Genomic DNA, 25,409 nt, shown 5'->3' with positions numbered 1-25,409 from the left:
TGCTAAAGGGGGAATTGGCTTTGGGGGTGACCAGTGAAATATACCTGCTGGAGCGTGTGCTACGGGTGGGTGTTGTTATGGTGACCAGTGAAATATACCTGCTGGAGCATGTGCTACGGGTGGGTGCTGTTATGGTGACCAAGTGAAATATACCTGCTGGAGCGTGTGCTACGGATGGGTGCTGTTATGGTGACTAGTGAAATATACCTGCTGGACCGTGTGCTACAGGTGGGTGTTGTTATGGTGACCAGTGAGCTTAGATAAGGTGGGGCTTTACCTAGCAATGACTTATAGATGACCTAGAGCCAGTGGGTTTGGCAACGAATATAAAGCAAGAGCCAGCCAACAAGAGCATACAGGTCGCAGTGGTGGTTAGTATATGGGGCTTTGGTGACAAAATGGATAGCACTGTGATAGACTGCATCCAATTTGCTGAGTAGAGTGTTGGAGGCTATTTTGTAAATGACATCGCCGAAGTCAAGGATCGGTAGGATAGTCAGTTTTACGAGGTTATGTTTGGCAGCATGAGTGAAGGATGCTTTGTTGCGAAATAGGAAGCCGATTCTAGATTTAATTTTGAATTGGAGATGCTTAATGTGAGTCAGGAGGGAGAGTCTAACCAGACAACTAGGTATTTGTAGTTATTGAATATTCTATGTCAGAACCGTCCAGAGTAGTAATGCTGGACAGGTGGGCAGGTGCGGGCAGCGATCGGTTGAAGAGCATGCATTTAGTTTTACTTGCATTTAAGAGCAGTTGGAGGCCAGGGAAGGAGAGCTGTACGGCATTGAAGCTCGCCTGGAGGTTAGTTAACACAGTGTCCAAAGAAGGGCCAGAAGTATACAGAATGGTGTCATCTGCGTAGAGGTGGATCAGAGAATCACTAGCAGCAAGAGCTTGATTGGGATCATCACTTCATCTCACGGATCTCATTTACCTTGACGGTCTAATTGGAGGGTTGAGATTAATTAGGTGATTGCTGGACAGGAAAATGCTATCATATCCTGTCTGGTGTGCTCATCAAATCAGCATGGGATAATTAGCAGCAGTTTGACAGCTGTGGGGGCGGAGGGGCTTCTAAAGGAACAAAGAGCCCTCGTGATAATCAAGTTTCCTGAATGTACAGTGTTTGGGGATGTTTGTGTGTATTTGTAAATAAAGTAGATGAAGTATGTGTGTGTGCGCGTGCGTGCGTGTGCTGAATGATGAGTGAGGACTCCTTGTAATCACTGTGATATGTGTGTTTGTCTCCCTCGCAGAACACTCGCCACACACACACACCATGAGCAACATCTATGAGTCTGCGGCCAACACCCTTGGTCTGTTCAACAGCCCGTGCCTGGCCAAAGTGGAGCTGCGGGTGACCTGCAAGGGCATCTCAGATCGGGACGCCCTGTCCAAGCCAGATCCCTGCGTCCTCATCAAAATGCAGTCCCACGGACAGTGGCTGGAGGTAAGTGGCCTCTCACTCTGTTCTGACAAGTAATTAACATTGCAGTGCCAGTTTTATTACAACTTGCAATATAAGAACCATCTTCAATGTTAACAGTGGTGTAATGTTTAAGGGTCAATTGGAGGATATGTCCTGTAGATGGTTCTGTTCAATCCTAAATCCCCTCAGGGCTCTCTTTGGTGAGATAGATTTCAACATGTGATTACAGATGACTACATGGACTTTCTGAAGAGTTGGAGATACAGGAAGAAGTCTCATTATTCTGTATGTCGAATCAAAAACATTGGCTTGCTAACGGACTGAGATGTTTCCTTCTCTTACTATCCCTTATGTGTTTTTAAATGTTGATTGGGTTCACCTCAAGGATGTGGAATATACAGTATTACCAGCTATGAGGTTTGCCTAGTACATGGATATGAATTTCTGAATGCTTCACCAAATAAGCAAGAGGATTCTGTCAAAAGAGATATTTATTCACAGGAAATGCATTTGCATAATGAAGCTATTTGCTGGGTAAAGAAAAAAGAAACCCATAAAAGTCTTAATGAATGTGTTTACCAAACCAAAATGAGGTACCAATCAACCCTCCAAAACTGATGACTGGACATTACATCTGTGTTAACATTTTAGTCATCAGACTCTCTTATCCAGAGCTATTTACAGTTAGTGCATTCATCTTAAGATACAGTGCCTTCAGAATGAATTCACACCTCTTGATTTTTCACACATTTTGTTGTGTTACAAAGTGAGACTAAAATAGATTTAATTGTATTTTTTGTCAACGATCTACACAAAATAATCTGTAATCACGTGTTCACCCCCATGAGGGCTACAGTGGAATCACCTTTGCACACTGGGATTATACAATATTTGCAAAATTCTTCAAACTCAGGTTGGTTGTTGATCATGGCTAATCAGCCATTGTCATGTCTTGCCATAGATTTTTAAGCTGATTTAAGTCAGACCTAGGCCACCGAGGAACATTCAATGTTGTCTTGGTACACAACTCCAGTGTATATTTGGCTTTGTGTTTTAGGTTATTGTCCTGCTAAAAGGTGAATTTGTCTCCCAGTGTCTGGTGGAAAGCAGAGTGAATCAGGGTTTCCTCTAGGATTTGTTCTGTGTTTAGCTCTATTCCATTTCTTTTTATCCTAAAAAACTCCCTAGTCCTTGAATGACAAGCATACCCACAACATGATGCAGCCACCACCATGCTTGAAAATATGAAGAGCGGTATTCAGTGATATGTTGTGTTGGATTTGCCCCAAACATAACATTTTCTATTCAGGACATAAAGTTAATTTCTTTGCCACATTTTTTGCAGTTTTACTTTAGTACCTTATTGCAAACAGGATGCATGTTTTGGAATATTTTTTATTCTGTACTGGCTTCCTTCTTTTCCCCTGACAATTAGGTTAGTATTTTGGAGTAACTACAATGTGGTTGATCCATCCTCAGCTTTCTCCCATCACAGCCATTAAACTCTGAAGCTGTTTTTTAGTCACCATTGGCCTGATGGTGAAATCCCTCAGCGGTTTCCTTCCTCTCTGGAAAATGAGTTTGGAAGGATGCCTGTATCTTTGTAATGACTGGGTGTATTGATACACCATCAAAAGTGTAATTAATAACTTCACGATGAGCAAAGGGATATTCAGTGTCTGCTTTATGATTTTTCCCCCCCATCTACCAATAGCTGCCCTTCTTTGCAAGCTATTGAAATACCTCTCTGGTCTTTGTGATTGAATCTGTGTTTGAATTAATAGCTTGACTGAGGGACCTTATAGCTAATTGTATGTGTGGAGTCCATGCAACGTATTATGTGACTTGTTAATTGAGCAAATGCTTACTCTTGAAATGATTTAGGCTTGCCATAACAAAGAGTTTGATACTCATTGACTCAAGCTAGGTGAGACAACAACACATCACAATCGTGTCAAGTACATTTTCTTTGAACAAAGTATTTTAGGAAAAGAGAAGTGCCCTGTTACCGTTATTTCAGATACTCTTCAAAGAGGTAGGGTTTCAGATGTTTTTGGGAGATGGGCAGGGACTCTGCTTTCCTGACTTTAGGGGGAAGCTTGTTGTGCCTGCCAAGTGCCCATGACAACAAAGCAGATGGTTGATCTCTCTATTTGTCCCTTAATCCAATTACTCCAGTTTTAATTGTGCCATTGATTTGTTCCATTGATTTGTTATTAACTGGTTGTCCATCTGGAGACACAAATTAGCATTGTACTGCAGATGTGCCTCCAACGCGCCGTGCTGTGCGTTGCGTCACTCACAACATATTTACTAGTGCTGCTCTCCTGTGTACTTCATAATACAGTGCCTTGCAAAAGTATTCATCCCCCTTGACATTTTCCTATTTTGTTGAACCTGTACTTTAAATGGATTTTTATTTTATGTGATGGGACATAAACAAAAATTTATTTATATATATATATATATATTATTATATATAAAAAAAATAATTAAATATGAAGAAAAAAAAAAAATATATATATATATATATATTTAAAAAGAAAAGTGGTGCATGCATATGTATTCACCCTTTGCTATGAAGCCCCTAAATAAGATCTGGTACAACCAATTACCTTCAGAAGTCACACAGTTTGTTAAATAAAGTGCACTTGTGTGCAATCTTTTTATTTTTTATTTTACTAGGCAAGTCAGTTAAGAACAAATTCTTATTTTCAATGACAGCCTAGGAACAGTGGGTCAACTGCCTGTTCAGGGGCAGAACGACAGATTTGTACCTTGTCAGCTTGGGGATTTGAACTTGCAACCTTCCGGTTACTAGTCCAACGCTCTAACCACTAGGCTACCCTGCAATCTAAGTGTCACATGATCTCAGTATATATACACCTGTTCCGAAAGGCCCCAGAGTCTGCAACACCACTAAGCAAGGGGCACCACCAAGCAACGGGCACCATGAAGACCAAGGAGCTCTCCAAACAGGTCAGGGACTAAGTTGTTGAGAAGTACAGATCAGGGTTAGGTTCTAAAAAAATATCTGAAACTTTGAACATCCCACGGAGCACCATTAAATCCATTATTAAAAAATGGAAAGAATATGGCACCACAACAAACCTGCCAAGAGAGGGCTGCCCACCAAAACTTACGGACCAGGCAAGGAGGGCATTAATCAGAGAGGCAACAAAGAGACCAAAGATAACTCTGAAGGAGCTTCAAAGCTCCACAGCAGAGATTGGAGTATCTGTCCATAGGACCACTTTAAGCCATACACTCCACAGAGCTGGGCTTTTCGGAAGAGTGTCCAGAAAAAAAAAGACTATTGCTTAACCTGTTGAGTGTAGGGGGCAGTATTTTGATGTTTGGATGAAAATCTAAACTGCCTATTAAACTGCCTATTTCTCAGGCCCAGAAGCTAGAATATGCATATAATTCAGATTAGAATAGAAAATAGAAAACACTCTAAAGTTTCCAAAACTGTCAAAATATTGTCTGTGAGTATAACAGAATTGATATTGCAGGCAAAAACCTGAGGAAAATCCAACTAGGAAGTGCCTCTTATTTTGAAAGCTCCCTGTTCCATTGCATGCCTTCCCTCCATTTAAAGGGATAGCAACCATATTCCTTTCCATATAGCTTCCACATGGTGTGAACAGTCTTTAGACATAGTTTCAGCCTTTTATTCTGAAAAATGAGTGAGAACGATCACATCGCGTCAGTGGATGGCTGGGTGCCAGCAGAGTTTTGCATGCGCAACAGCTTGGAGCAGACATTTTCTCTCCCATTTTCTACGGGCCGGTTGAAATATTATCGATTATTTATTGTAAAAACAACCTGAGGATTGCTTATTAAAAACATTTGACATGTTTCTACAAACTTTACGGATACTATTTGGAATTTCCGTCTGCCCCGTCGTGACCTCTCGAGCCTGTGGATTTCTGAACATAACGCGCCAACCAAATGGAGGAATTTTGGATGTAAAAATAATCTTTATGGAACAAAAGGAACATTTATTTTGTAGCTGGGAGTCTCGTGAGTGCAAACATCCGAAGATCATCAAAGGTAAGCGATTAATTTTATTGCTTTTCTGACTTTCGTGACCATCTACTTTGCTGCTAGCTGTTTGTAATGTTTTGTCTGCTTAGAGAGATGTCCTTACATAAACGCTTGGTTTGCTTTATCTGTTAAGCTTTTTGAAATCTGACACGCCAGGTGGATTAACAACAAGCTAAGCTATGTTTTGCTATATTGCACTTGTGATTTCATGAAAATTAAATATTTGTAGTAATTTAATTTGAATTTAGCGCTCTGCAATTTTGCGGATGTTGACGAAAATGATCTCGCTAAAGGGATGGGTGCGCCAAGAAGTTAAAGAAAAAAATAAGCAAGCACGTTTGGTGTTTGCCAAAAGGCATGTAGGAGTCTCCCCAAACATATGGAAGAAGGTACTCTGGTCAGATGAGACTAAAATTGAGTTTTTTGGCCATCAAGGAAAACGCTATGTCTGGCAGAATCCCAACACCTCTCATCACCCCGAGAACACCATCCAATGTTTTTCATCTGCAGGGACTGGGAAGCTGGTCAGAATTGAAGCAATGATGGATGGTGCTGAATACAGGGAAATTCTTGAGTGAAACCTGTTTCAGTCTTCCAGAGATTTGAGACTGGGACAGAGATTCACCTTCCAACAGGACAATGACCCTAAGCATACTGCTAAAGCAACACTCAAGTGGTTTAAGAGGAAACATTTAAATGTCTTGGAATGGCCTAATCAAAGCCCAGACCTCAATTGACAGACCCCAATTGACAATCTGTGGTATGACTTAAAGATTGCTGTACACCAGTGGAACCCAACCAACTTGAAGAAGCTGAAGCAGTTTTGCTTTGAAGAATGGGCAAAAATCACAGTGGCTAGATGTGCCAAGCTTATAGAGACATACCCCAAGACAGCTGTAATTGCTGCAAAATGTGGCTCTACAATGTATTGACTTTGGGGGGATTCTGTTTTTTTGTGTTATTTCTTGTTTGTTTCACAATAAAACATATTTTGCATCTTCAAAGTAGTAGGCATGTTGTATTTATGAAATGATACAAACCTCCCCAAAAAATATGTTTTAATTCCAGTTGTAAGGCAACAAAATAGTAGAATTGCTAAGGGGGGGGTGAATACTTTCACAAGCCACTGTATCCTTTCAGTATGAGTATGATCCACCATCAAGTCAGCATTTCTTGTTTTCCCAGCTATGCTAGAACTAGTCTGCATTCTGCTTCCTGGGGCTTTTCCCACACTACAGGAATGAGACTGGTGCATAATGCACCTTGTGATAGACAATATGATGAACAAAGCTCTTCACAGAGTAATGGCCCCTTAATTCAAACCCAATTAAAATAATCACTGGTAGAAACTGTTGTGATAAAAAGACAAGGGAATGAAGTATGAGGTGGTATGAGTTTACTGTTAAGAGACACCATCATTAATAAACACTATTTAAAAAACAACATCATTAATAAACACTATAGTTTACTGTTAAGAGACACCATCATTAATAAACACTATTTAGAGACACTGTCATTAGTAAACACTATAGTTTACTGTTTAGAGACACCATCATTAATAAACACTATTTAGAGACACTGTCATTAGTAAACAATATAGTTTACTGTTAAGAGACACCATCATTAATATACACTATTTAAAAGACAACATCATTAATAAACACTATAATTTACTGTTAAGAGACACCATCATTAATAAACACTATAGTTTACTGTTAAGAGACAACATCATTAATAAACACTATAGTTTACTGTTAAGAGACACCATCATTAATAAACACTATAGTTTACTGTTAAGAGACAACATCATTAATAAACACTATAGTTTACTGTTAAGAGGCACCATCATTAATAAACACTATTTAGAGACACTGTCATTAGTAAACACTATAGTTTACTGTTAAGAGACACCATCATTAATATACACTATTTAAAAGACAACATCATTAATAAACACTATTTAAAAGATAACATAATTAATAAACACTATAGTTTACTGTTAAGAGACACCATCATTAATAAACACTATTTAGAGACACTGTCATTAGTAAACACTATAGTTTACTGTTAAGAGACACCATCATTAATATACACTATTTAAAAGACAACATCATTAATAAACACTATAATTTACTGTTAAGAGACACCATCATTAATAAACACTATTTAAAAGACAACATCATTAATAAACACTATAGTTTACTGTTAAGAGACACCATCATTAATAAACACTATTTAGAGACACTGTCATTAGTAAACACTATAGTTTACTGTTAAGAGACACCATCATTAATAAACACTATTTAAAAGACAACATCATTAATAAACACTATAGTTTACTGTTAAGAGACACCATCATTAATAAACACTATTTAGAGACACTGTCATTAGTAAACACTATAGTTTACTGTTAAGAGACACCATCATTAATAAACACTATAGTTTACTGTTAAGAGACACCATCATTAATCAACACTATAGTTTACTGTTGAGAGACAACATCATTAATAAACACTATAGTTTACTGTTAAGAGATGCCATCATTAATAAACACTATTTAAAAGACAACATAATTAATAAACACTATAGTTTACTGTTAAGAGACACCATCATTAATCAACACTATAGTTTACTGTTAAGAGGCACCATCATTAATAAACACTATTTAAAAGACACCATCATTAATCAACACTATAGTTTACTGTTAAGAGACGCCATCATTAATAAACACTATAGTTTACTGTTAAGAGACACCATCATTAATAAACACTATAGTTTACTGTTAAGAGACAACATCATTAATAAACACTATAGTTTACTGTTAAGAGACACCATCATTAATAAACACTATTTAAAAGACACCATCATTAATCAACACTATAGTTTACTGTTAAGAGACGCCATCATTAATAAACACTATAGTTTACTGTTAAGAGACACCATCATTAATAAACACTATAGTTTACTGTTAAGAGACAACATCATTAATAAACACTATAGTTTACTGTTAAGAGACAACATCATTAACAAACACTATATTTTGCTATATATATAATAATAATAATAATAATATTGGTAAATGTTAAATCTGTAAATGTGATATTTCAGTTTTTATTGTTTTTATACATTTTCAACAGTTTCTTTCTGAAAACTTGCTTTGTCATTATGGGGTATTGTGTGTAGATTGATGAGAGGGGAAAAACAATGTAATCAATTTTAGAATAAGGCTGTAACATAACAGAATGTGTAAAAAATGAAGGGGTCTGAATACTTTCCTAATGCACCGTGCATCTGCCATCAGCACACATAAACATTTCTGAAAGTCTGCGTTCAGTGTAGAGGGTGTCATCCACTGCATATTAACGTTTTATGTCGGCTATGTCTTGTGTACAGCCCTTCATCTGTAGTGATAATGACAGTTCTTTCAGTAACACAGCTAAATCTTCCCCTAGCCTTGTGTTTGTGTATTGTTAGCAATGCTCTCTGTCTTGTGTTAGCTACCGAGACAAAGTATGGAGTTACAGATGTAGGATCTTAATTTGAGCCAGTTTGCTACAGCAGGAAAATAATCCTGCAGCAACAGGAAATGTGAATCATTATGTGTATTATAATGAATGGATTTTTTTTTTGTAGGGGTTGACACATTTTTCGTAAGGGAAAATCAACTCTGAAATTTCAAAGTGGAAATTACAAACTTCCTTCTCAAATACACTACAAGTTTTAAATGTCCTGCATTGCATCTGTAGCCATGTTCTCTTCTGTACTTGACAGAGCAGAGGAATGTCCAAGAGCCATTTCAATTATGAAATGATGATTTAGCAGAGGAGATCAGGCACGCTAAGCACTAGCTCATTGATTTAGGTAGGACTGCGTTTTGGGCTTCTGTCTCTGGTTGTAGAAGTATGTACCCTATGATTTGTGTTTACAATCAGCTTTCTATCTGCTCTGCTGACACGGAGTTTCTGTACGTGAACTGCCTATTCAACCTTCATTGTACACTGTAGTGTGTGCAAACACATTCCGAGAAGTAGGGAATTTATGTTTGATATGGTTAATTCATACGGAGAACCAAACCTGAAAAAAATGCACATATAAATACATAAATAAATCCACACATAATTAAATAAATGAGCAAGGAAATGCAGAAATACTGATTAAAATGTATTCATTTTTTCTACATATCAGTATGTATTTCATAATTTTTCTATGTATTATCTAATTATTCAAACGTCATTTTTTAAATTAATTTTTATATTTATTTATTTACATATTTCTTCCTCCAATATTACAATGAGGGGGTGTCAATCAAATGGGGTGTTGGGTGGTGGTCTGTGGGTGGTGTCTAACACATGTTGGTTGATCAATGTCGGCGCGTTGCTCAACTGCTTGTGTTCGCTTCAGCACCACTTATGTGAAGCTAGCTACAATAACGATTAGCCACAAATATATCATTTTTGGTTTGCCTTCAAAATAAAAGTCCCCATTGAAACTGCTGAAAACAGAAATAAATAGTGTAAACATGCCATATTTGAACTGGATAATGCTTAACAAGTTTGGATTGTTCAACAAAAGACAATAATTTGTTAATTTGCCCAAAAAATGTATATAATTAAAACCTCTACGGGATCGGTGTGTCCCACGCGGGACGATTGAGCTAACGTTCGGCTAATGCGATTAGCATGATATTGTAAATAACAAGAACATTTCCCAGGACACAGACATGTCTTATATGGGTAGAAAGTTAAAATATTGTTGATCTAACTGCACTGTCCAATTTACAGTAGCTTTTACAGTGAAATAATACCATACTATTGTTTGAGGAGAGTGCACAGTCATGTACTTGAAAATGTATCAATAAACCAATTAGGCACATTTGGGCAGACTTGATACAACATTTTGAACAGTAATGCAACGGTTCATTGGATCAGTCTAAAACGTTGTACATACACTGCTGCCATCTAGTGGCCAAAATCAAAATTGCGTCTAGAGTCCTAAGTCATATAATGGCCGTTCTCTTGCATTTCAAAGATGATGGAACAAAGAAATTAATAGAAAACGCATGTTTTTTCTTTGTTATCTTTTACCAGATCTAATGTGTTATATTCTCCTACATTACTTTCACATTTCCACAAACTTCAAAGTGTTTCCTTGGTATCAAGAATACCAAATGGTATCAAGAATATGCATATCCTTGCTTCAGGGCCTGAGCTACAGGCAGTTAGATTTGGGTATGTCATTTTAGGCGGAAATTGAAAAATGGGTCTGATCCTTAAGATGTTTTTAAGAGTTCACACAAATATTGCTCATTTCACAAATGTAGGCTTATGTACTTTAAATGTTGGCTGCGATCCGCCAACCCAATCCCACAGAAGAAGAAGAAGAAGAAGAAGAAGAAGAAGAAGAGGCTGCCAACTAAGTTGTCAGTGTGTTTATTTTAGCAAGATTGCACGTACGTTCAACAAGTGAGTTGTGTGGTTTATTATCGGGAGGGTTAATGCTACATTATGGTGATTGACTGCAAGCAATTACCTTAGGCCTAATTTCCTTGTTACATCTGTAACTGTATAGTACTTATGTAGATTTCCGATTTCCGAGTTTAAATGTATTTGGCTAAGGTGTATGTAAACTTCCGACTTCAACTGTATATGCAATGCACAGTATTGAACTTGCTAGATGTGGTAGGCTACGAGGCTCAACTCGGACCTGTGATCTTGTAGTTACCACTTACCTACCAACCAATCAGCAGGCAGGACCTTACCTAATCCATTACTTAGTCTGGTAATAATGAATAAGTTCTGTTACACACGTCTACTTTAAATCAATATTTCATTCTCATGCAATCTGTCAGAAACGGCAGTTAGCTTTCCAAGCGGTCTGTCAGTCTGTTTAAATGTATCGTAGAAACAAGGTCCCCAGTGTCCTGTGCCCTGGAAATGCCCCTCATTGCCCCTAAATTGCCAGTGTCTGTGTCTCTGCTCGTCCATAGTGACCTAACAGTCCCAGAGGAGGTCATGCCAGCCCCAGCTACCCCTAGGTGGTTGGTTTATTTCAGCTTCCTCTCCACCCTAACCAGGCCACCTCTCTCCCCTGATCCCCTGGTCTGGAGGAGGACTGGATGTCTTCTAGGTGCTTATTGTGTTCATGTTGTGGACAATTGTCTTGTTAGCAGTCTCATTTCATGGGTCTCTAACAATTTTGTCTTTGTCTGTCCTGGTGGTGATTGTAGAGGTGATTGTAGAGGTGATTGTAGGCTGGTTTCGCCTGGGAGGTGATTTGATGGCCATCTTCACTGGTTAAGCCTAAAGTAGTGTTTCTTGTCATTTTATCCTGGGCATGCACCATCTATGAATATACAATTTTTAGCTGAACATTAATTAGATACTAATTGTATGCCTCTGGTAAAGGCAACCAATTAATTGAAAGAGTCTTTGAATCATATTTCATCATTATTGTTAGACATATTTAATGGTACTAATTGGTTGAAATGACATTTTAAAGCCAACATTTTTCTTTTGGGGAATTGCCTTTAACTTCCACTATAGTTGTGACAATATGCACCACAGCCTCTCTGGCATTATGGCTTAATAGTGGTTTGTAAAGTGGGGTCGTGGGGAAATTGCAGTGGGGTCGCCATACAGGTTTGAATACCACTGAACATTACTAGATGTACCAGGCTATTATGTGGTGGCATTTTATTGTTTTGGGCGACTTCAATACTATGCCCTGTATAGTTAAGTATCATCATCATAACACTGTTCTCTGCCCTGTTCATGACCATAGAAATATAACTAATTCTAATTATATGTTCATGACACTTTAATGCTGTGCCTGTGGAATGAAGTTGAGTCTCTTTAAAGAAATGTCCTCGGGATTTTAATGAAGAGGGATTTCTCGGCTTAGTTGGAGAGTGACGCTCGACTCACAGTTGTTGCGAGCAGCTTCTTACCTTGTCTGTGGCCCAAGGGAATATATCATGGGCAGCCATCCATTCTGTAGGAGAAAGACTTCGCTGTTACACCCCTCCAATCAAAATAGAATGTGTGTGTGCTATCCAAGCGTAAGGTACGGTATGAATTAGGAATGGGAAGGCCGTCAGGTAGCCTTTACTTTAAACAAAAAAGTAATTGAAGGTTTCCTCGATCTTTGATATATTATTTACAACCCTGTCTATTTTTCTTTCAATTGGAAAAGGTTTGAGTGTGTGTGTGTGTCTGTGTGTGTCTGTGTGTGTCTGTGTCTGTGTGTGTCTGTGTGTGTCTGTGTGTGTGGTTGTCTCATATAGGGGTCTGTCTCCACAGTGAACTCACACTGCTCTGCAGATTGCCTGTCAGCCAGTGAGCTGAATGGGCCTGCAGCATCTGTTATCTCAAGTAATGCCACAGTCCGAATGCACGCACACAAACACACACACACACACACACACACACACACACACACACACACACACACACACACACACACACACACACACACACACACACACACACACACACACACACACACACACACACACACACACACACACACACACACATGCTCATTAAAACAGGCATATGAGCCCATGTTTAGACAGATTTGAAAAAAGGACAACGTTCCAACTATGCCGTAGTGGAATCCTTTGTCCTGACTTTCCCTTCGGTGTTCCTCCATTAATTGGCAACAGTGTTCCTGTGAATGTATCAGCTTGGCAGCCATATTGAAAGCTAAGCAATGCTTTCATGATTGGTTGTTATTTCTGCTTCTTCTGTACACATAGACAAGGGAACCTACCTGAAAGAAGAACATGACAAAAACGAGAATGATTTGGAACAAAATGATTGATGAGGTGAAATGTTGAAGTTATTACACTTATTATTATACACACACACACACACACACACACACACACACACACACACACACACACACACACACACACACACACACACACACACACACACACACACACACACACACACACACACACACACACACACACACACACGTATGTCTCAGTCACAGACTTTTTGGTAGCTCAGTGTGAAAGTCTGTCATAGATAAAGCAGTATTTTATCATCGTTGCTCAACTCGCCAGGCAGAAACAGGGCTTAGCTAGCCAGGCAGAAACAGGGCTTAGCTAGCCAGGCAGAAACAGGGCTTAGCTAGCCAGGCAGAAACAGGACTTAGCTAGCCAGGAAGAAACAGGGCTTAGCTAGCCAGGCAGAAACAGGCTATAGGCCTACTATCACAACAGTACATTTGTCATGTAATTTATTTGTTTTGTTGCAAGGTTCATTTCACAATCACATAAAGGATATAGAGAAAGAAAAAACCTGTCACAGTTCATAGTTTTCGCCTCAGGTTGAAATATTTACTTAATTGTTTTCTCCCTCTCTCTTTCTTATCTTCCTTCTTCTTTGTCCCTCCATCTGACTCACCCTCTCTCTCTATTTCCCTATGGTGCTCCTCTTCCTCCACTCTCCTCTCCCTCTACTTCCCTATGGTGCTCCTCTTCCTTCACTCTCCTCTTTCTCTATTTCCCTATGATTCTCCTCTTCCTCCACTCTCCCCTCCCTCTATTTCCCTATGATTCTCCTCTTCCTCCACTCTTCTCTCTCTCTATTTCCCTATGGTGCTCCTCTTCCTCCACTCTCCTCTCCCTCTATTTCCCTATGGTGCTCCTCTTCCTCCACTCTCCTCTCTCTCTATTTCCCTATGGTGCTCCTCTTCCTCCACTCTCCTCTCCCTCTATTTCCCTATGGTGCTCCTCTTCCTCCACTCTCCTCTCTCTCTATTTCCCTATGGTGCTCCGCTTCCTCCACTCTCCTCTCCCTCTATTTCCCTATGGTGCTCCTCTTCCTCCACCCTCCTCTCCCTCTATTTCCCTATGGTGCTCCTCTTCCTCCACTCTCCTCTCTCTCTATTTCCCTATGGTGCTCCTCTTCCTCCACTCTCCTCTCCCTCTATTTCCCTATGGTGCTCCTCTTCCTCCACTCTCCCCTCTCTCTATTTCCCTATGGTGCTCCTCTTCCTCCACTCTCCTCTCTCTCTATTTCCCTATGGTGCTCCTCTTCCTCCACTCTCCTCTCTCTTTGTTTCCCTATGGTGCCCCTCTTACTGAACTGTTGGAACTAGAAGCACAAGCATTTAGCTACACTCGCATTAACATCTGCTAACCATGTGAATGTGACCAATAAAATTTGATTTGATTTGATTACATGTATGTGTGTGTGAATCTACAGTTAACCATACCTTGAGTTAGAGCCGAGCGATATGGCCAAAATATCATATCATGGTATTTTAAACAAATTGGATGGTATTTTACAGTATTTAATGTTTTCGAATAATAACAGTTCCAAATTTGCATGAACTTCTTATGGCTGCAGGGGCAGTATTGAGTAGCTTGGATGAAAGGTGCCCAGAGTAAATGGCCTGCTCCTCAGTCCCAGTTGCTAATATATGCATATTATTATTAGTATTGGATAGAAAACATTCTGAAGTTTCTAAAACTGTTTGAATGATGTCTGTGAGTATAACAAAACTCATATGGCAGGCAAAAACCCGAGAAGAAATCCAAACAGGAAGTGAGAAATATGAGGTTGGTCGATTTTCAACCCAGCTCCTATTGAATTCACAGTGGGATATGGATGAAGTTGCACTTCCTAGGGCTTCCACTAGATGTCAACCGTCTTTAGAAACTTGAATGAGGCTTCTACTGTGTTGTGGGGCTGAATAAGAGCTGAATGAGTCAGGTTACTGGCAGAGAGCCATTTCCTGGTCATTTCCTGGCACATTTCACATGATATCGACCTGCGTTCCATGGCTTCTCTACACACAAAGGAATTCTCCGGTTGGAACGTTATTGAAGATTTATGATAAAAACATCCTAAAGATTGATTCTATACGTAGTTTGAAATGTTTCTAAGACCTGTAATATAACTTTTTGAAGTTTTTGTCCGAAGTTATGTGTCCCGCATAACGTTTGGATTTGCGTTTGGATTTGTATACCTGAGCCCTAACAAAAGTAGCTACTTGGACATAAATAATGGACATTATCGAACAAATCAAGCATTTATTGTGGAACTAGGATTCCTGGGAGTGCATTCAGATGAAGATCATCCAAGGGTAGTGGCAGGGTAGCCTAGTGGTTAGAGCGTTGGACTAGTAACCGGAAGGTTGCAAGTTCAAACCCCCAACTTGACAAGGTACAAATCTGTCATTCTGCCCCTGAACAGGCAGTTAACCCACTGGTCCTAGGCCGTCATTGAAAATAAGAATTTGTTCTTAACTGACTTGCCCGGTTAAACAAAGGTAAGGGAATATTTACGTTATTTCTGGTTTCTGTTGACTCCAACATGGCGGATAATTGTATTATTTTTTCTGAGCGCCGTCTCAGATTATTGCATCGTTTGCTTTTTCCGTAAAGTTTTTTTGAAATCTGACACAGCGGTTGCATTAAATTATTAAGGTATAGGGGGCAGCATTTTCACTTTTGGATAAATAGCGAGCCCAATTTCAACTTCCTGCTACTCATGGCAAGAAAATAAGATATGCATATTATTAGTAGATTTGGATAGAAAACACGTTGAATCATGTCTTTGAGTATAACAGAACTTATGTAGCAGAAAAAAACCAGAGGACTAACTGTTCATATATTTTTTTTGAGGTCTCTGTCTGTTCATTGGTTTCTCATTGGCAAACGATATTTCTTAGGAACTTGTTTTCAGTTCCTACCATTTCCACTGGATGTCACCAGTCTTTGGAAGTTGGTTGAGGTTATTAATTTGTGCAATGAAGAAGTAGGGCCAACTAGGAACTGCGTAACACTGTTGAGAGTTGCGCAAGACTTGAAAAGTAGCTTGGTTTGTTGTGTTCCTGTATTGAACACAGATAGACCTGTCTTCAATTTGATCGATTATTAACGTTTAAAAATACCTAAAGTTGTATTACAAAAGTCGTTTGAAATATTTTGGCAAAGTTTATAGGCAACTTTTGAAATATTTTTTTAGTGACGTTGCAGAAGCTGTTTTTTTCTGGATCAAACGCACCAAATAAATTGACATTTTGGATATATATGGACGGAATTAATCGAACAAAAGGACCAATTGTGATGTTTATGAGACATATTGGAGTGCCAACAAAAGAAGCTCGTCAAAGGTAAGGCATGTTTTATATTTTATTTCTGCGTTTTGTATAGCGCTGCAGGGTTGAAATATGCTACCCTCTTTGTTTACTGTTGTGCTATCATCAGATAATAGCTTCTTATGCTTTCGCCGAAAAGCCTTTTAAAAATCTGACATGTTGGCTGGATTCACAATGAGTGTAGCTTTAATTGAGTATCTTACATGTGTGATATAATGAAAGTTAGATTTTTATATCAATTTATTTGAATTTGCCACGCTGCATTTTCCCTGCTTTTTGGCCAAGTGGGACGCAAGCGTCCCCTATACCATAGGAAGTTAAGGAGAGGTATATCTATAATTCCATGTGTATAACTTGTATTTTCATTTATATTTATGATGAGTATTTCTGTTGAATCGATGTGGCTATGCAAAATCACTGGATGTTTTTGGAACTAGTGAACGTAACGCGCCAATGTAAACTCAGATTTTTTTTATATAAATATGAACATTATAAAACAAAACATACATGTATTGTGTAACATGAAGTCCTATGAGTGTCATCTGATGAAGATCATCAAAGGTTAGTGATTAATTTGATCTCTATTTGTGCTTTTTGTGACTCCTCTCTTTGGATGGAAAAATGGCTGTGTTTTTCTGTGGCTTGGTGGTGACCAAACATAATTGTTTGTGGTGCTTTCACTGTAAAGCCTATCTGTGGTGGGGTTAACAACAATATTACCTTTAAAACGGTATAAGATACATGTATGTTCGAGGAATTTTAATTATGACATTTCTGTTGTTTTGAACTTGGCGCCCTGCACTTTCACTGGCTGTTGTCATATCCATAAGAATTAATGGTAGTGTGTGACTCTAGGTTGGCAACACATACATTCTAAATGATTTCAAAAGGGCTTTCTCCATTCTCATTGTTTTATGTTGTTATCATCAATGTTTCATCATCAACCAAAAATCATTTTCAGCATTTTTATCAATTTCTGCATTTCCTGTAGTCATTTGAGATAATTTCCACACTGCTACATTGGGCTGCACAATCTGGGCAAACAATCTAGGCCTTCTTTTTAACCAAATGTTGCAATTGTGATTTGGCTTGCGATTTAGAGCAAAACACTTGAGTGAATCATTCTATTCATGGAAATAGAATGATTATTCTAATTCAATTTTTTAAATTTTATTTCACCTTTATTTAAGCAGTTAGGCCAGTTGAGAACAAGTTCTCATTTACAACTGCGACCTGGCCAAGATAAAGCAAAGCAGTGTGACACAAACAACAACACAGAGTTACACATAGAATAAACAAACATACAGTCAATAATACAATAGAGAAAGTCTATATACAATGTGTGCAAATGAGGTAAGATAAGGGGGTGAGGCAATAAATAGGCCATAGTGGCAAAAATGTTACAGTATGGCAAATTAAACACTGGGGTGATAGATGTGCAGAAGATGAGTGTGCAAGTAGCAGTACTGGGGTGATAGATGTGCAGAAGATGAGTGTGCAAGTAGCAGTACTGGGGTGATAGATGTGCAGAAGATGAGTGTGCAAGTAGCAGTACTGGGGTGATAGATGTGCAGAAGATGAGTGTGCAAGTAGCAGTACTGGGGTGATAGATGTGCAGAAGATGAGTGTGCAAGTAGCAGTACTGGGGTGATAGATGTGCAGAAGATGAGTGTGCAAGTAGCAGTACTGGGGTGATAGATGTGCAGAAGATGAGTGTGCAAGTAGCAGTACTGGGGTGATAGATGTGCAGAAGATGAGTGTGCAAGTAGCAGTACTGGGGTGATAGATGTGCAGAAGATGAGTGTGCAAGTAGCAGTACTGGGGTGATAGATGTGCAGAAGATGAGTGTGCAAGTAGCAGTACTGGGGTGATAGATGTGCAGAAGATGAGTGTGCAAGTAGCAGTACTGGGGTGATAGATGTGCAGAAGATGAGTGTGCAAGTAGCAGTACTGGGGTGCAAAGGAGCTAAATAAATTAAATAAAGAACAATATCGTGCGCATGCTACGGGTGGGTGTTGCTATGGTGACCAGTGAGCTGAGAGAAGGCGCGGTTTTACCTAGCAATGACTTATAGATGACCTGGAGCCAGTGGGTTTGGCGACAGATATGAAGCGAGGGACAGCCAACGAGAGCATACAGGTCGCAGTGGTGGGTAGCATATGGGGCTTTGGTGACAAAACGGATGGCACTGTGATAGACTACATCCAATTTGCTGAGTAGAGTTTTGGAGGCTATTTTGTAAATGACATCGCCGAAGTCAGGGATCGGTAGGATAGTAAATTTTACTAGGGTATGTTTGGCAGCATGAGTGAAGGATGCTTTGTTGCCGATTCTAGATTTAATTTTGGATTGGAGATGCTTAATGTGAGTCTGGAAGGAGAGTTTACAGTCTATCCAGACACCTAGGTATTTGTAGTTGTCCACATATTCTAGATCAGAACCGTCCAGGGTAGTGATGCTGGACGGGCGGGTAGATGTGGGCAGCGATCGGTTGAAGAGCATTTAGTTTTGCTTGCATTTAAGAGCAGTTGGAGACCATGGAAGGAGAGTTGTATGGAATTGAAGCTCGTCTGGAGGTTAGTTAACACAGTTTTCAAAGAAGTGCCAGAAGTATACAGAATGGTGTCGTCTGCGTAGAGGTGGATCAGAGAATCACTAGCAGCAAGAGCGGCATCATTGATTTATACAGAGAAGAGAGACGGCCCGAGGTCTGAACCCTGTGGCACCCCCATAGAGACTGCCAGAGGTCCAGAGGTATAGGTAGAATATCATTGTGGGCACTTTTAATACCGTGTTGTTTGACATGACAACGAATGAAAATACCAGGGAGGAGTTATTGTGACATGGTAGGAACTAATCTGTTGATAAGTGTTTCCTAGGAGACCTTATAATATTTGGTTACATTTAATGTAGCTACTTCATGTAGATAAACATATTCATGCTTTGTGTATTCCTCTTTGATTTAGAAGATACTGTTGCACAAACAACATGATGATTTAGGTCTAAACCATCACTGGTATTATCAGGAAGTACAGCTAAATACGTTTGCTCTGATTCAGTACATTTATTAACTAGCTAGGCAGCTAAAGAGCGATTAGCATTAGAGGCTAATTTTAGATTTTAGGCCCAACTTGCTAATAAAATACAAACTAGCTGTTTGCAGATATAAGAAACACAAAACAATAGTGTAATTATAAAACACTAGTGGATTTATAATAATAAGCAAAGTGAAAACAGCATCGTTGTCATCAACATTGTTGCATGTGCTACATTGACCATGCAGACTGAACACGTGTCCCCTGGTCGAGGAACAACAAATGCGCTCCTTAAGTGACATGGGCGGGGCTAGGTCTGTGTGGAAAGCTGCATGGAGAGAGAGATAACTCAAGTAGCGAAGTAAACTATAAAAATGGACGTTACACACTGTGTTTCACATTTAACAAACCAAACATTCAAATACCGGTATAGAAGGTAAAGTAAAAACCCAAGCCGGTCCGTGCATCAATACCGGTATATCGTAGAATACGGTATAGCACCCAGTCCTACCTTGAGAAAAGAACCGTATTGGTTTGACTCCTTGACTACCCATTTGAACTGTATTCTGGGTAACCAGACTAATAAATGTTGTTGTGGGTGGCACTTCTAACATCACTCATTGGTCTCATTGTTGAATAGCAGAATTACTGTATATGCAGCAATAATACAATGTTGTTCTGATTTCTGTAAAGTGGAGGTCTTGGGTTACTGTGAAGTGTACACTTATCAAAGTGCTGGATTTGACTCATGTGAAGTGTACACTTGTCTCCACTCAGCTTGACTCTTCTGCACCAGATGTTGGCATGAGCTGAACATCTCTTTTGCGTTCGTAAGTTTGCTTTCCATCAGTAATTGTAGCACACACACACACACACACACACACAATCACGCACGCACGCAAACACACACACACACACATACACACACAATCACGCACGCACGCACGCAAACACACACACACACACATACACACACAATCACGCACGCACGCAAACACACACACACACACACACACACACACACACACACACACACACACACAATCACGCACGCACGCACGCAAACACACACACACACACATACACACACAATCACGCACGCACGCAAACACACACACACACACACACACACACACACACACACACACACACACACACACACACACACACACACACACACACACACACACACACACACACACACACAGTAGCTTCTGCCTCTCTCTCTCCCATTTCGTCACACGAGTTGCACTCATCTAGAAAAGCGTTATTGCGATGGTGAAAAGAGCCTAATCATTTGTGAGCAGTGTAATCACCTCTGGAGCATTAAGTTACACTATCTGATGTAGGAGGCGTGTCTGTGAACCCATTCAGACATCTCTGTCTGTAATGTGGCGATGAACAGACAGGATATTGGCATCCTGATGAAGCAGTACAGCCAAAGTGGGAACATTTGTCCTCCAGGTTCCAGTTTCAAAGGTTTAAGAAATCATTTAGATGTTTCTGAAGGTTTCTGAGAAGCCCTAGTTTATAAACTAGTTGGTGGGACTATCACTAACTGTTTTGATCTCATGATGGTCAGTTATTTACAGTTATCTAGGGTCATCTGTTACCTGTAGTGGTTCATATGAGCAATTACATTATACTCCACTTAGCCTTTAAAATGACAAACTAATGAAGAGGAGAATTATTGTAGCTGCGGAGCACAGAGAAGGTTGAAATGGTAATGTATGCAGGGTGGCATTTCCCAGCTCCACCGTGTGCCCCCGTGGGTCCTCCATTCTGCACGAGAGTCATATGAGAAAAGGCTAACGTTGATTAGCCTCAGGGAAACTACCTCTAACCCGCAGCCTGCGCTCTGACTGCCTAATGTGGAGGTGGGAATGTGAAATAATATTGAATTATATTATGTGATATGAATGAAATCAAACCCAGTGGCCACCAATGGGAGGAGTGAAGAGGAGGAACTGAGAAATGTGGGATGCTAATATGGGCTTGGTTGGTTATTTTGTGTGGGTCACGGACCTATGTTGAAGAAGGGAGAGAAAGATGAGAGACGTGAGAGAATAATATATACACACCTCTCGCTCTCACCCTCCCTCTGCATCCGTTCCAGACAGCGTTGGAGCCTGGTTGGTCCCACTGGGTTTCAGGGAGATACCTCTGGGACAGTCGCTTAACATTGGGCCGTCTGAAGTGCTTGCTGTAAAATCAGGTCTCTCTTCCTCCTCATATCAATGCTGGCACCATGGCAACACAACAATGAGGCTGAAGTGTTAGCACGGTAGAGTCATTAAGCTTCACCGCACCAGAAGTACTCGGAAAAAGTGTATTTTTAGAGAGCAGCCTTTAAACAGGGTTGTCTGAGAAATGCAATTATCTGAGCTACTGTATGTTTGGGTGTTAACACGCGTGGTAGAATAACTTCTCTTGTCAAAGTAGACCCTCCTTTCTTTTCCCATATCTCCTCCTCTCCTCTCCTCTCCTCTCTCCCTCTCTTCATCTTAGACACCCTGCTCCTCCTCTCCTCTCCTCTCTCTTCATCTTAGAGACCGTCCTCTCCTCTCCTCTCCTCTCCTCTCCTCTCCTCTCCTCTCCTCTCCTCTCCTCTCCTCTCCTCTCCTCTCCTCTCCTCTCCTCTCCTCTCCTCTCCTCTCCTCTCCTCTCCTCTCCTCTCCTCTCCTCTCCTCTCCTATCCCTATCTTCATCTAAGAGACCCTGCTCCTCCTCTCCTCTCTCTCTCTTTATCTTAGAGACCCTGCTCCTCCTCTCCTCTCCCTATCTTCATCTTAGAGACCCTGCTCCTCCTCTCCTCTCCCTATCTTCATCTTAGAGACCCTGCTCCTCCTCTCTTACTCTCTCCTCTACAATCTTCCTCGCTCCCTTCTCCTCTCATCTCTCATACTCTCTTCTTAACCTATCTTCCTCTCTCCTCTCCTATCTTCCTCTCTTCCTCTCTTCTCTCATTTCTTCTCCTCTTTTCCTCTCTTCCTAGCTCCTCTCTTCCTCTCTCCTCCCCTCTCTTACTCGTCACTCTTCTCCTCTCTTCCACTCTCCTCTCTCCACTCTTCCTCTCCACTTTTCCACTCTTCCTCTCCTCTCCTCTCTCATCTCTCCTCTCATCTCTCCTCTCTCAACCTCTCTTCCTCTCCTTCTCTCTTCCTCTCTCTTCTGCTCTCCTTTCTAAATGTTTCCTCTCTCTACTTTTCCACTCTTCCTGTCTCCTCTCTCCTCTCCTCTCTCCACTCTCCTCTCTCCTGTGTCCTCTCTCCTGTCTCCTCTCATCTCTCCTCTCTTCCTCTCCTCCTCTCTCCTCTCTTCCTCCCTTCCTTCCTCTCTCCTCTTCACTCTTCCTCTCTCCTCTCTTCTCCTCTCTTCTTCTCTTGTCTCCTCTCCTCTCCACTCTTCCACTCTTCCTCTCGCCTCTCTTCTCATCTCCTCTCTGCTCTCTTCCTCCTTTCCTCTCTCCTCTCTTCCTCCTCTCCTCACTTATCTCTCCTGCTTTATCCTCTCATCTCTCCTCTCCTCTCGTCTCTCTCTACTCCCATCTCTCTTCCTCTCTTCCTCTCTCTTCTCCTCTCCGTTCTACACTTCCCACTCTCTACTTTTCCACTCTTCCTGTCGCCTCTCTCCTCTCCTCTCTCCACTCTCCTTTCTCCTCTCTCCTGTCTCCTCTCTCCTGTCTTCTCTAATCTCTCCTCTCATCTCTCCTCTCTTCCTCTCCTCCTCTCTCCTCTCTTCCTCCCTTCCTCCCTTCCTCTCTCCTCTCCACTCTTCCTCTCTCCTCTCTTCTTCTCTCCTCTCCTCTCTTCCTCTCTCCTCTTCACTCCTCCTCTCTTCATCTCTTCCCTCTCCTCTCCTATCCTCTCTCCTCCTCTCTCCTCCTCTCCTCTCTTCCTCCTCTCTTCCTCCTCTCCTCTCTTCCTCTCCTCACTCATCTCTCCTCCTCTCTCCCCTCATCTCTCCTCCTCTCCTCCTGTCATCTCTCCTCTCCTCTCTTCCTCTCTCCTCTCCATCTTTTCCTCTGTTATCTAATCATGTTCAATCTCCTCTCCTCTGCTTTGGTCTAGAGGATGTAAGAAGGATGTAAAAAGATAGGAGTGCAATATTTTTAATGCTATGTTCCTATACTTTTCATTATTCTACTGGCTTTCAACCCAGAGCCTTTATCCTATTGGTCTCTCTTGTATCTTCTTCCTGACCTGCATAATGGACCTGTTACTCCAAGGTTTGTTCCCCCCTCTCTGACTCAGCCATGGAGAATATGAATGCAACGGCCTTATAAACTGAGCACCATTAACTTAACCAAACACCTGGAGCAGAATCTGAAAGAAGGTGCACTGTGATCAACCGGATGTTCAACAGACTCACTAGATCTCCCCGTCGGTATGTTGGATGAAGTTCTGATAACAGGTGTTCATCCTGGCACTGTGGAGTCAGGAGGGGATCTGCTCATGTCTATCTACTCTTTCTGTGCAATGTTGCATTCTGGGTAGGTGCCAGAGCTAGAGAATAAGGCAGATGTTGCTATGGTGACCAGGGAACATCTGTCTGGAGCTACTAAATGGGCTGGTGATGTTTTCACAACCTTTTCACCAGCCGGTGAGAGAGAGAGAGAGCCTGCTCTCAGGGAGAGATGTGTGCAAAAGTGGCCCCTTTAGAAAATGTGTTTATTTTGTTCAATTAGGTACATTACAATTTTCCCTTTGTTAAATAAATGGTTTGTTTTCAAAGTCAGTGCAGTTGGACAGGTGTGGTCTGATGTCTAATACGTGGTACTTTGGATCAAAGGGATGAATTGAAGGGTTATTCCATGTGAAAAATGTCCAACAACAACTAAAACATTTCCTTTCTATTGTTGGGAGGATCTAGAACACAGAGAGGCCTTTACTCTAGCCTTGTGCCACATGCCAGACCTCTAGATTCCCCTCTATAGGAGACACATGGCTATTGCAAGAGGCTACCTGTACTCTGACACAAGCTGGCACATGAAAAGGGCACAGGACAAAGCAGATAAATGACAGATGACTATTTGGTGTTGCCATTGTATTCCACCATCAGGGACCACATGATTTGAGACATAACACAATGAATCTTGAAAACAGAGCAAGGGACCCAATGTTGGCAGATATCATTTATAGTACGAACACAGCATTGATCCCTTATGATATACAACTGAAAGGGAAACACAATTGAGTGACACATTCTTTGAAATGACCATGAATCCAGTAAAATGCTGACTTCAGTTCAGTCTGACACCCAGAAACAGACTGATACCAACACAGCTACCATTTTGGACACATGAACCCAGATCAATGTAAACTGAGCAGCACCAGAGGGATTCCTTGTCTGGGGGTTTCACAGAACAGACAAATGTGGTTGATTCAATTCAAGTGCATTTCTCCCTGAGTAGCAGCTTGTTCTCTGTCTGTTCTTCTACTATAGATCCTTCTATTGTTCCCTGTCTTACTGCCTGTTAGATCTTTCTATTGTCCACTGTCTTACTGCCTGTTAGATCCTTCTATTGTTCTGTCTGTTCTTCTACTATAGATCCTTCTATTGTTCTCTGTCTTACTGCCTGTAGATCCTTCTATTGTTCTCTGTCTTACTGCCTGTTAGATCCTTCTATTGTTCTCTGTCTTACTGCCTGTTAGGTCCTTCTATTGTCCTCTGTCTTACTGCCTGGTAGATCCTTCTATTGTCCTCTGTTTTACTGCCTGTTAGGTCCTTCTATTGTTCTCTGTCTTACTGCCTGTTAGATCCTTCTATT

The 25,409-nt window shown here is 40.6% G+C and overlaps 1 protein-coding gene across 2 annotated transcripts in view; it reads left to right on the top strand.

Moving 5' to 3' along the window:
- The window catches only part of cpne4a (copine IVa), a 95,633-nt gene that overhangs the window by 14,763 nt on the left and 55,461 nt on the right, over nucleotides 1-25,409 (top strand). For both annotated transcript variants that reach the window (XM_031836333.1, XM_031836342.1), the window contains exon 2: nucleotides 1,260-1,453. In XM_031836333.1, the coding sequence (XP_031692193.1) occupies nucleotides 1,283-1,453 (171 nt within the window). In that variant the 5' untranslated portion in view covers nucleotides 1,260-1,282. The remainder of the gene's footprint in view (nucleotides 1-1,259; nucleotides 1,454-25,409) is intronic.

The sequence above is a fragment of the Oncorhynchus kisutch genome, linkage group LG2, assembly GCF_002021735.2.
Source record: "Oncorhynchus kisutch isolate 150728-3 linkage group LG2, Okis_V2, whole genome shotgun sequence".
Taxonomy (NCBI): domain Eukaryota; kingdom Metazoa; phylum Chordata; class Actinopteri; order Salmoniformes; family Salmonidae; genus Oncorhynchus; species Oncorhynchus kisutch.
This window is presented reverse-complemented; position numbering and strand designations above follow the sequence as displayed.